At 37.4% G+C, this 12,565-nt stretch overlaps 1 protein-coding gene across 6 annotated transcripts in view; it reads right to left on the minus strand.

The window, feature by feature from the left end:
• The window catches only part of THSD7A (thrombospondin type 1 domain containing 7A), a 446,918-nt gene that overhangs the window by 65,954 nt on the left and 368,399 nt on the right, over positions 1-12,565 (minus strand). For all 6 annotated transcript variants that reach the window (XM_073898881.1, XM_073898883.1, XM_073898884.1 and 3 more), the window contains 2 exons: positions 3,344-3,538; positions 1,224-1,487 (listed from right to left, as the gene is read on the minus strand). In XM_073898881.1, the coding sequence (XP_073754982.1) occupies positions 1,224-1,487; positions 3,344-3,538 (459 nt within the window). The remainder of the gene's footprint in view (positions 1-1,223; positions 1,488-3,343; positions 3,539-12,565) is intronic.

Below are 12,565 nucleotides of genomic sequence, written 5' to 3' on the forward strand. Positions count from 1 at the left end.
ATGTTATTGATACAGAGAATAAAATATTCAGTTACCCTTAGACCTGTTTCTCAAAGCACATCTATTATAAATATTAAATTCTTTTTTTTTGTAGTTATTGTTCTAAATGCATTGACTATCTTTAAGTTAGGAATGCAGTAACCTGAATATATTAACCTGAAAAATACTTATATCTAGAGTTTCAATATTATGGAGTCTTTGGGGCTATTTTCACTAGACTTTGATAAAAGAGGAATTATGAGATAAGGTGAAAAAAAGGAAATGAATTTTGGAAACTTCTTTGTGGGGGAAGGTTTAAGAGATTCCAGTAAATGTGTCACTGATGGTACTTTGATGGTTTATAAATAGAGATGGTCCTATTAGTTCATATTGTTTTCTGAACCGTATAATAAAATTGGAGGAGCATTGTTCCAACAGCAGAAGCTATTTCGGCAAGGTTGGAGGGTAACTGCTATGGCATCTATGATTCAGGCTGACCTACTGTAAACTAATCTCAGTTCAATACAAAAAGACAGATGTATTAAAATAAAAGAAAAATGGAAAATATTGCTTACAGACTACCATATTAAGATTTAGAACCAAAGAGTTTACAACGTACTCTGATCAAAGATGGCCACTCTTCACAAACTTCTGGCAATTTAATTATTATCACTGTGGTTGGTTTAGAAAACTAAAATGGGCACAGTTAACTAAGAGTATGTACATTTTTTTTCTTTTCTTTTTCCCCCACCTTTTTTTTTTTTTTGCTAATCTCAACACAATGAGGAATAAACAAGAGATATTTGATTTTTCACCAGTTACGACTTTCAGTCTTTCTTTGCTGCCACTTAAATGACATTTCAAGCATATTTCAAATCTTGCCAATTTGGTTATTAGAAGACTATCGTTTTAACTTTATTTTCAGCTTAAATTCAAATCTCCTCTCCTCCTCCCTCTCTTGTGGGGCACTGTTGGGCCTATTCGACGGACCCTTGATCAGGACCAAGGGAAGTTTCTGGTACCATTTTTGTCTACCTGTAAGGCTTTCTTGCCACCAACTTTGGGACTTAGTTGCCAACTTCTGGACAAGACAAATGCCCCCAAATGTCCTGTATGGTGCCCCCAAAATGTTCCATTTAGAGCACAATCTGTAAACCTTCATTTCCCTCCATTCTGATCCATGTTCATTTAACCTCCACCCCCAAAGATAGCAAACATATAAGACTGAAGAAAAATTGGATTACCATGGCTGTTACATCTGGACGTTTCCACGAGCCTGCCATTTTGGTCGTAGCATGCCATGGCTTGGTAACGATATCCTTGACCACATTCCTTGGTATCGCCTTGTGTTTTCACTCCCAGCAATGCTTCCACTTTCCCCTCTGGTAAAATGCAGTCTGACCAGTTCCCCACAGGCTGTGCATTATACTTGTCACAAGGACAGTACTGAGTCTCAATCAGGGGGTACAAATGAGAATTTTTACATTTTTCCTTCTTTTTACTTTTTCCTGTGGAGAAATTTAAGTTGGAAAATATCATTATTCATTTCAAGCATCCCTAATTTTCCTCCTTTCCTAAACTTCCTTTCTCCCTTTTTACAGGTACAACAGTAGCTTACAATGAATGCTATTTTCTCACTCCACAGTGCTTTCTCTGGAGGCTCTTATTAGTACTGGGTGCCTTGCAATAGTGAAATTTTTCTTATTTTCTCATTTTAAAATCACCATTTGCAAAAGGTCTTCACTGTTGTGAATATTATACTCTTTGAATGATTAAAATACTCTCCAATGATCACACGCTTTCACTGACTAGGGGAGTTTAAGGTAATTGCATAAATCTCTCCTTTATAACATGTGCAAAAATATGAAATGGAGAGAGAGAGTCTCTGTACTGGACTGCACAGCTTTAGTTAATTCCAAATAGATGGCATGGTTATAGAGGATTACAATTCAGAAAATGAGATTTTTATGTTTACTTTTCTTTTTTAACTTTTTTTTAAAGATTTTATTTTATTTATTTGACAGAGAATGAGAGAGAGGGAACACAAGCAAGGAGAGTGGGAGAGGGAGAAGCAGACTCCCTGCTGAGCAGGGCTTGATCCCAGGACCCCGGGATCATGACCTGAGCCGAAGGCAGATGCTTCATGACTGAGCCACCCAGGCACCCCTCTATTTACTTTTCTGATTATGACTTTGCATCTTTCATTCTTTCTTTTTTTTTAAGATTTATCTATTTATTTGAGAGAGAGAATGAGAAAGAGAGAGCACATGAGAGGGGGGAAGGTCAGAGGGAGAAGCAGACTCCCTGCTGAGCAGGGAGCCCAATGCGGGACTCGATCCCGGGACTCCAGAATCATGACCTGAGCCGAAGGCAGTCGCTTAACCAACTGAGCCACCCAGGCACCCATCTTTCATTATTTCTGAAGAGTCATCACTTTGACACACTCGGTGGTTAGTGTAGTAAGTAATATTAACAGTGAAGATATTTAGTGCCAGAAAAAAGTACTAGGAATGGTCTGTATATAAATCTAAATAAATTCCCATTTAAAATAAAAAACGAACAGTAATATGTGCTTGAAAATAATATGTCATTATTTCAATTGAATCACATTTCTATTACCTATTCATTATGCTATATATCATATAATACTATTAGTTATATCACACACAATTAATTGCATGTTTTACATGTATTTATTTCTAACTTTCAGAATGTGCCTTATATAGTTTTCAACAGACTTCATTATGACAGGTGGTTCATTTTATAACTTGTAAATTCGGAATAGTCTACTGGCTATTTTTTTTTTTTTTTAGGTTTCGTTTTGCCATTGACCATACTTTTGAATGCACTAGATTTAGTTTGGTATGATAGCTCCCGTTCTCATTCATTTTATCCCTGCTTTTGTCATTGTGACTGCCTTTTAAAACACAGTTTTCAGATACAAAATTCGTGTCATATTCCTCTTCTAAGCTATGAAGAATAATCTGAGGCTGTGACAGCGAGAATGGGTTAAGAAAATGAGCGGTAACCTTCCCTTTTGTTCTCCAAACACCTTACAGTCTGTAGGCAATCCACCAGAAGTGTATGTTTAAACCAAAAAAAAAACCAAAAAAACAAAAAAAACTACCTATTGTATAGGGAGCCAGCTCAATTTTCAACGTTACTCTTCCTTTCTACTAAAAGTACATAGCATGTCTGTCACGGACAACTTACATTAAAATACAAATACGAATCCACTGGTGTATACCAGCAGCAGTAAGACGTGTATGTGTTTTCCAAACACATTGTCAGAACTCTCTTGGTGTAACTTTTAATGTGTTTTCTAAGTTGACAGTGTTGGCTTTCACATCCCAATTATTCTTACCAACAATAGTGCGCTTTCTGGTCCTAACTGCACCACAGTCTCCGTTGCACGATGAAAACTTGGACCAGCTGGTAAACTGACAGTCATCTTGGCAGGGGATCTGGCAGGCCTGGGTGAGGGCTGGAATAGGGCCTGCATACCAAAGGCATTCATGGATGCCAGCCGGTCCTCCATCTTGCTTTCGACAAGTAATAGCTAAAGGAAAAGCATATAGAGCTGTTTAAAACAAACTTGAATGTCTATAATAATTCCACAGTTTCGGAATTAACCTAACATTTTCTTATGCAGTCAGAGGAATCCCCTTTTAATTCCTTATTTGCAGCAGAAATCTGGGAGGAGTGTTTCTAATAATCACAGTTAGTTATTAAATTGATCCTGTAGGTTTTTTTAAAATAACAAGATAACTCTCAGTGGTTTATGTGACACAGAAAAGCGCAAAGGCATGCACACACACACACACACACACACACAGACACACACAGACACAGCATTTAGCAGTTTTTATTACATGCTATTAAGGATTTCAAGTCCTTATTTAGAAATTAATTATTTAAGAGACAGCACATGGGTTCTGATAATAGTTTATGCTGAACATACACTATCCATAGAGGTGCTGGGAGACACCACATACCTCTAATATTGTTTATATATCATTGGCTGCTCTAGGATTTCTATATAGAAGGGTCTTAGTGCCAGCAAACTGGAAGGTTTGGGTGAGGAGGGGATGCTTATGGAAACCATCTTGTAGCTGCATTTGCATGGAAAGCATGTTATTTTACTACAGTGGAAGTTTGTTGGGATGGCTTTGGAGTGGTTAATGGGGGCAGGGGGCTATGTCAAAGTCGCCCATTCAGCTCTGTCTACAAGTTCTTCACATGCACAAATATCAACCATGAATTTAAAAATAAAAACAAAAACTTCTAGCAATCTTTATCATATCATGATTGACATTTCCACAATTACATATGGGCTCTAAGAAGTGGTCAAATAATTTTAATTCATACATATGATTTCCCCCAAGATATTGTTCTACTGGATTTTTAAAACTCATGTCATATTTTTATTGCTTATTGAACATAGTCATAAAATTGCTTTAAGGTATCAAGACTCAAAGAAAAAGAGCAAGTGATGTTTTAAAGTCCCCTTTCTCTCTGTCATTTTTTTCCCATGGTTTTAAAAATAATTTATTCTCTGATTGAGGAAGAAGATGAAACATTTAGACCTTGGTCCTAAAAATGTCTTCCTTGGTCTTAAAAGTGTCTTCCTTGAACTAGCTTACCTGGCCCCAGTCAGACTGATTTAGGTGGCCCTTTCAGGTTTATGGCCTAGGCTGGAACTTGATCTCTTTCCTGCTCAGGATTCTATTCATCATGAAACTAAGGTGAAGGAGCCTGACATTTTGATCCTAAGTTATAGTTAGGGCACCTAGGGTCCCAGGTTAGACAACACTCTCCAGATCTGTATAGTAAAACTTTACATCTAGTAGTAGGGCTGTGTGATGGGCTGTCTAAAAGGATGTAACAGTTTTCACAAGGGAAGACTTTCTCTGTGTAGGTGAATACAACTTGTCACAACTGATGCAGGAAAAGTTACCTAACTGTGCAAATGTAGGTCAGTATTCATCTAGTTTTTAGCTAAAGATACCTCTTCATTTAATGTGCACAACACTGAAAGGGCCAATTTGTATGAAGAGGACACAGGGGCCCCTGAATTTTAGTTATATGAAAACCCAGTAGAATGAATAGTGGTGGCGGTTATGAAAGTTCTGTGACAGGAGACAGCAACGAGGGCCCCGAAGAGACTCTCACCACTCGGGAGAGGAGTTGTCTGCTGCTCTGTGTTTATCTAGTCGCGGTTCTCAAATCAGGCTGTGGATTACAATCACCCAGATAACTTTTGAGAGCTGTCCATACTCTTGCCAAACTCTAACATTCTGATTTATTGGTGGAGGACAGGGTCCTGGGCATTAGCATGTTTTTAAAACTTCCTTGGTGATTCAAGTATGAAGCAGTGGATCAAGACCACCGCTCTAGCAGGTGATGTATTTCCACTTGCATCAGAAACACGTGGAATACTGTTAAAGTGGAAGATTCTTGGATTCATTCCAGTGCCTTGGTGCTCCATCACCCTGGCACTGTGCCAAGGTTGGGAAACAATGCTGAGCATGTGCAGATGAACTAAGGGAGCTCTAAAAGTGGAACTCAAGGGGCCTTGCACAAGCAGTGAACCAAAGGAGCATCCATGTAGTTTGGCAGAACGTTATCCATGGATCTGGATTGGTACTGGAGGACTCCCCATGAAGTGGTATGCTAATGATGTGACTTTGCAATCTGCTGCCACGTGGAGGCAGAGTTGATTCCTTCAACACTGTAAACTTAGTAACCTCTGAGAGTTTGGGGACAAAGTTGTCCCAAGGAAGCTCAAGAGGGAGGACTGACAAAGAGGGAGACATTAGATGATTTATTTATCAGGATATGTAGGAATCTGAAGAATGATTAATTTGGAAAAGAAGAGATTTGACCATATCAGAACTCTAGGCTGTGAAGGGGATCACATTGTTTATAGTAAAAGAAAATTACAAAACTAAATCTGGGTTCCTTAAAACAAGACTACTTTTATCTGTTCATCCAATCTGACTCTCTGAAACAGACACGTGAATAGAAATCTTTTGAGAAACTAAATGAAATTGCCTTAGGTTCTCCATTAAGGCTCTCTAAGGTTCTCCTACAAATTTTATTTTAGAATTGCTCTCTCATCACATTAAGTGACACCAAAAAACCAAGATAAAATAAAACCACCACCAACACAATTCCAGAAACAAGCTAGTTTATTTTGTGCAGATCTATACTATTTGTATAAATGTGAAGCCCTTTTCCCTATATGCCTTAAGTATTTCAATTAGTGGGAAAGAAAAATGTAAATTTCCCATATCTGTTCTCAGAAACCCACGGAGCATTCCGCTGCCCTTATCTTAGATTTTAGACAGTGTACTTTGAATGAATTACTCATGTAATGTTATCTAAACAAGTAACAACAGCAATATTTGTACAATATATTGAAAATTTATCATACATCTCAACTTGTTTCTATTCTGACTTAGAGGAAACACAACAATTCAAGTGCAGAAATGCAATCTGAAATGAACTTCCTGCTATTAGGGTGAGGAAAATATAAATGCTTGGAAAGGAAACCATCTGGTCTCTCAACTTTATAAACCTTAAAAGTCATTTCTAAGATACTGAAAACAGGGTGGTTTTAACCATAGAAAAGATGCATCATACTAAGCATGGTTTCCTAGCACACCAGAAAGCTACATATACCCAGACAGTCGTATCTGTATTTACAGGTGGAGGGTGTATGATGATTATGCAAGTTCTCCTTTGGGCTGAAGTCTTGTGAACAAGATGGGCCAAAACCCAGGCTGCCCATCTGCTTCATTCACCCTGAAAGCTTCTTAGTGAGGTCAGCAAATATCGAAATAATTACTTTAAGGTAAAATTCTTTAACTTTATGGTGATTGTATCTGTTTATTTATAATTTTATTTTACTTATATGAGGCACAGCAATTTTTATTTCAGTGTCATTCCAGCAGGCTCAAAGTCTGGGGAGACATCCATGTGGCTGCCTTGTGGGTTACATCTGAATTAGGCGAGGCACACTTAGCTCATCAACATGGAGGGAATGATGGAAGGATAAGTAAGAGAGTGAGTTTCTTCAACAGGTAAATGCTCTGGAAAAGGGAGCTAGAATTGTTAGATTAAAAGTGACTCAACAAATACTCTAACCAAATGCAACGCCGAGAACTTTATGAACCCTGGTTTAAATAAATTGTGGACATTTTTGAGATGATGGGGGGAAATTAGACATGTTGTAAATATAGATGATATTGAAGAATTATTGTTAATTTTGTTTAGTGTTATAGTAATACTATTGTTACGTTTAAAACAATCAGGTATTTATGGATGATATACATTTTATCTGGGACTTGCTTTAAAATATTCCAGCAAAATCTCTGTAAGTGTGTGAGGAGTGGCAGATGACCAAGAAAGGCAGCATGCTAAAGACGTGAAGCTGAGGAAACGACCACACTACCAGGGCTCATTATATTAGTCTTCCTATCTCGGGGTCTCTTTGAAACTTCCCATAAATTTATTTATTTATTTATTTTTTTTTTTAAAGATTTTATTTATTTATTTGAAAGAGGATGAGAGAGAGAGAGAGAGCACACGAGAAGAAGGAGGGTCAGAGGGAGAAGCAGACTCCCTGCTGAGCAGGGAGGCTGATGTGGGACTCGATCCCGGGACTCCAGGATCATGACCTGAGCCGAAGGCAGTCGCTTAACCAACTGAGCCACCCAGGCGTCCCTGAAACTTCCCATAAATTTAAATAAAAAAAATTAATTAGTTGAATAAGTAAAGTCAATTTTAGAATGTTTTCATGTAGGTTGAATTTTGAGCTATGTTTTAAAGAGGAGAATAATCAAGGTTGCTAGAATGAAAGGGAATAGATAACATTGGTTTGAGCTAAAAGGACACGGATATCTGTGTTATGCATATATGACTATGTAAATGGACCATTACCGATGCAACCCTAAAGTAAATCTAATAGAATTCCAAATGCTGTTGCTCGTCTTCATTTTCTTGAAGAGGAATGAAACTACCTTATTATTCAGGATGCACAAAAGAAAAAGGAGTTCTCTCGGTCTGCAGATCATCCTTCAGCATGCAAGACCATGTCATTTCGTTTGAATAATCAGTGAAATAAATGACTAGATCTAGAATGTGCACATAGAAGTTCATTACAGGAAACAGAAGATCAATGCCCCAGTGCAGTGAAAGCTGCTGGATTAGATATAAACAGAGTTCAAGGAGCTCTGAGACATTATTTATTAAGTTGAGTAATATTAACATGGTTTACCTCTCAGCAACAGCATCTGGGTATGTGTTCAGCTGACTGAATGCTTAGAGGAGTGATTTTTTCCTATAGCGTTAATGAAAAAAATGGCAAAAGTGAGAACGAATCATGTAGAAATGAAAAAGAAAAAGCTTAATGTGAGTGAAAGCTAGTTACCAAGAGACCTAATTGTGCTTAGAAATAAGACCCAACCCATAAATAATGCAAGAGGGCTCCAGTTGTTTACTAGGTGGATGTAATGATCCCAGGCTTTCTCCGTGTAGAAGAGATATTCACTGACAAGTTTGCCAAATTACTTTCTAATTACAACTTGTGAATATAACTCTGGCAGAATGGAAAGAAATGCACTTTTTTTTTATTGATCCTAAATAGTTACCAATGATTCCCCAGTCTCATTGATGTTAATAATATGTGAATATATGTGAAAGTCCTTGAATGAGGACTTATGAGGAAGTAATAATCAGCTCCCAGTGGAGAAGCTCAGACGAGGGACCAGAGAAGGGCTAACTAACTGCATCACTGAGGAACCATCTTAGATACAGCCGAGTGTCAAGCTTACTTTATGAGCTACTTCAAAAATAGCACATGCTAATAATAATTTTATGACAGGGCCCTCACAGAGATATAAAACCAAACCCAAATCTCCAAATCACCTTGGATGCTCATATTCACAGGAAATTAGAGCGAACCATTTAAGTTTAGAAATAATTCTGGACGTTTTTAAAAAATAGCTTTGCAACTAAAAAGCAGCATTGTAAATGTATAAAAATATTGGGTGGTAACTAATATGCATATCAGCCAAAAAGTGTTTTAAAATCATGTCTCTGCAAAATTTCTTTAAAGCGAGTTCCTTTGCTCTTTGAGTTATGTTGAACATGGCTCTTTCCCACCTCATTCTTTTTCCACTTTCATTCTTTTCCTTCTCATTGCATAATAATCTCTGAAAATCAACACATTCGTGTGAATGACTGAGATAAGTTAACCCGGATATTCTGGGCCTAACCTTGATAATGCTTCCAAACTGCAATCTTTTAAAAAGAACAAAGTGGGCCAGAGTTTAAGTAAAGGAATGATGCCAAGGGCATCAACAGAGATTAAGCCACTTAATTTAAGCACAAGGTTTAAGCGTATTTGCTCACACACACAAAAATCTAACTGCATAAATTATAGTTACTTATATTCCACATCATTTAGATTTAATTTGGTAGAAGGAGAATTAGAACTTTCTTTCCCCCCCTAGACTTTCCTTTTATAAACTTTTTAAACAACAGATGATGCAGGGTGAGTACTTCTGGGACCAGGAGGGTCCCTGCCATATGAAGCATGTTATTAAAAGTTTCTTTTTTTCTTTTTTTGCAATCTATTTGAGAACACATCTGAATCACACTGGCTTCCACATAAAGAGACTGATATCAGATCTTAGTGACAGGTCAACATTATAACGGACATTCTTTGGCAGGCGAGGATATAGAGGGGAATGGGGGTTTGGATAGGCAGGGTGGACCCTGGCAATTATTAACCATAGATCCATCTAATTCTCAGGAAGTACACTTGGCAGGAGACAGCATGAAGATCAACAGGGAGTTTGAAGAGCAAACTCTGAAGTTATTTTATGAAACTCAGCATCTAACCCATGATACATTTACATCATACTCTTGGTATAAATGTGTCATAAAGTAATAAACACTGGAATAATACATATACATTTTAAGAAGTAGTGACTGATGTTGCCCCTTAGGGCAGACAGAGAGAAAAAAATAAGTAAATTGTCCCAAATTGTTATTACTATGAGCTATGCATTTAATTTTGAATACAACTCTAATGGTAAGTCTAGCTGTAGCTATTATGGCCAGGTTTCAATGATCTAGTCACTGACTCATATGCTGTAAGTTAGCCTTTTAAATGCCATCCAAACTGTAGACATGCGATCAGAGAGAAAAGACAGCAGAAATTACTGTTCTATTAAAAGTTTATATACAAGTGACTCAAATAGTATGAAGCCAATATAAGTGTTTATTCACCTAAAAATTAAATAGAATGTGAAAGTAATTTCATGTTAGTTCCATTTCTTTTACTGACAATATCATAGGAAAGATGCCTTTTTCAAAGGCCCTCTAAAATTTCCCTATAACATTTAAGAATGATTCTAGTATTAAAGTTGCCAAATTCCTTCTTTAAAATAGCTCTCCTTTCTTTATTTCTTACACCACTGTGTAAGATTTTTTGGACCATACCATTCTCAGTATCCAAAGCCTTGCTAAAATTCTTCATTGTGTCTAATTTCCTATTGCGACAATATTCCTTCTCCCTCTCCTCCTCTCCTGGCCCCCCTTCCAGTACTCCAATCCTCCTGAGCATGGCCCTTTGCCTCCAACTCACTCACAGGAACTACAGGCAAACTGCTCAATGCACTGTTCCTTACATGTACAGATTTTATTTTGTGCCTTTCTGCTTTTGTCATCCTAGATTTAAAGGTCATTTCCTCTGTCACTATGCCATATCAGTGGTTACCTCTTTTTATCTTTTCTTAATTCTTTAGTGGTTATTGTATATACACATTACTAACGTATTACTAATATGCTTAAAATCTGAATCATGTATACCCATAGAATATTACCTACCCTAAGAAATAAGTGAAAACTATTTATTATATACTTTTTTTCTCTTGACAGTCTGGGCCCACCGCCATGTAGGCAAGAGGCGACATGTGACATGTATTCAATACCTGTTTTATGAAAGAATGCATTGCCCTGAATGATATTCAGGAAGTTTGAACTGGCTTTTAGGGACTGGCGTTAACCTGTTCATCACAGCTTTCTGAGAGAGCTATTATCCACAAGCTTACAGCTGTGTACAGTGGAATAGGGATTTTTTGTTCAAGACACTGGCCCTTCGTTATTGCTATGGACTGAACTGTGTCCCTGGAGGTGTGAACCTCCAACGTGATAGCATTTGGAGATGTAGCTTTCAGGAAGTAATCAGGCAGAGATGAGGTCATGAGGGTGGGGTCCTCATCATGAGGTTAATACCTTTAGAAGGAGAGACCAGAGAGCTTGCTCTCTCCCTCTCTCTGCCATGTGAGGACATAGCAAGAAAGCAATCATCTGCAAGTCAGAAAGAGAGATCTTACCAGAAGCAGAATTGGCCGGCAGCTTGATTTGGACTTTCCAGCCTCCAGACTTGAGAGATATATATTTTTCTGTTTAAGCCACCCAGTCTATAGAGTTTTGTTATAGCAGCCTAGGAAGACTGATACACCTATCAACACAAAGTTTTAAGCACTTATTTTATACAGGATTTCTAATTTTTTTTTAATAGATATGCTTGATAAACTTAAGGAAAACATCCTGTTTTGTAGCAGAGTAGCTAATTCAATTTACAGAAGACTGGGCAAAAATTATGTGATTCTGGGAATGCTTGATACAAAATTTCCCTTCACCATTATTTTACTTTTCCTTTAAAATGTAATGGGATTGGGTCATAAATAAACATGTTCAAAGTTTCAGAACATATCAATTTTCTTTTAAAGCTCTTATGTTCTGATGTAATACTTCTGAAAGCATTTTCACATAGTTCTGAAATATAGAGGACGTAGCTTTGGTCAAGACTGCATTTACTTGATTGGAGTAGAATCTTCCTATATTTTTCCATCCGTGTCATTCTAACTCATTTCTGAGTAAGGCTGATTCTCACTAATTTGCTTTATAGTTGAGTGTTGATGCTGGGATGGTAAGCAGTGACAGTCATTTGTTAAAGAGACTCTGGCAACATAATTGCTTCCCAAATCCTTCACAGTGTATCAACATAGATAATTCCTACAATTGGAACAATTACACTATTAATAGCAAAAATGAAAGTCTGTCCATAATGGCCACTTTATGGCTAAAAGTAGGTGTAGGTGACTGGAAAAGAGGAGACTCAGGACGGTTGGCAAGTAAGCTGGTAAAAGAGAATTTAGAGTTCTATTGTTCTACTCCTGTGCAAGATTCAAGTCACTTGAGAAAATCTGAATCATAATAGGTGACCTTGTAAATGTTCTGCTGAGTGGTGCATACTGTATGAGACACGCACATTGTGTCCTTTCTATGCATACTTAGTAAATGAACTCTTACTGTCCAGTTCTCAGGTACGATTTATGAGCTTCTAGACAGGGGAATTATGAGGGTCTTCTCTCTTGTCTTCCATATCCCATGTATTATCTGCTTTCACCTTTAACTCTTTTTTTAAAAATATTTTTACTAATAAACTTTTAGAGCCAAAGTTTTATTTCTCACCCCTTCCCCAAAAGAATGCTGCAATTTCATCTTA

This window comes from Callorhinus ursinus, unplaced genomic scaffold (genome assembly GCF_003265705.2).
Source record: "Callorhinus ursinus isolate GAN/ISIS: 27379988/994484 unplaced genomic scaffold, GSC_fseal_2.0 scaffold12, whole genome shotgun sequence".
Lineage (NCBI taxonomy): Eukaryota > Metazoa > Chordata > Mammalia > Carnivora > Otariidae > Callorhinus > Callorhinus ursinus.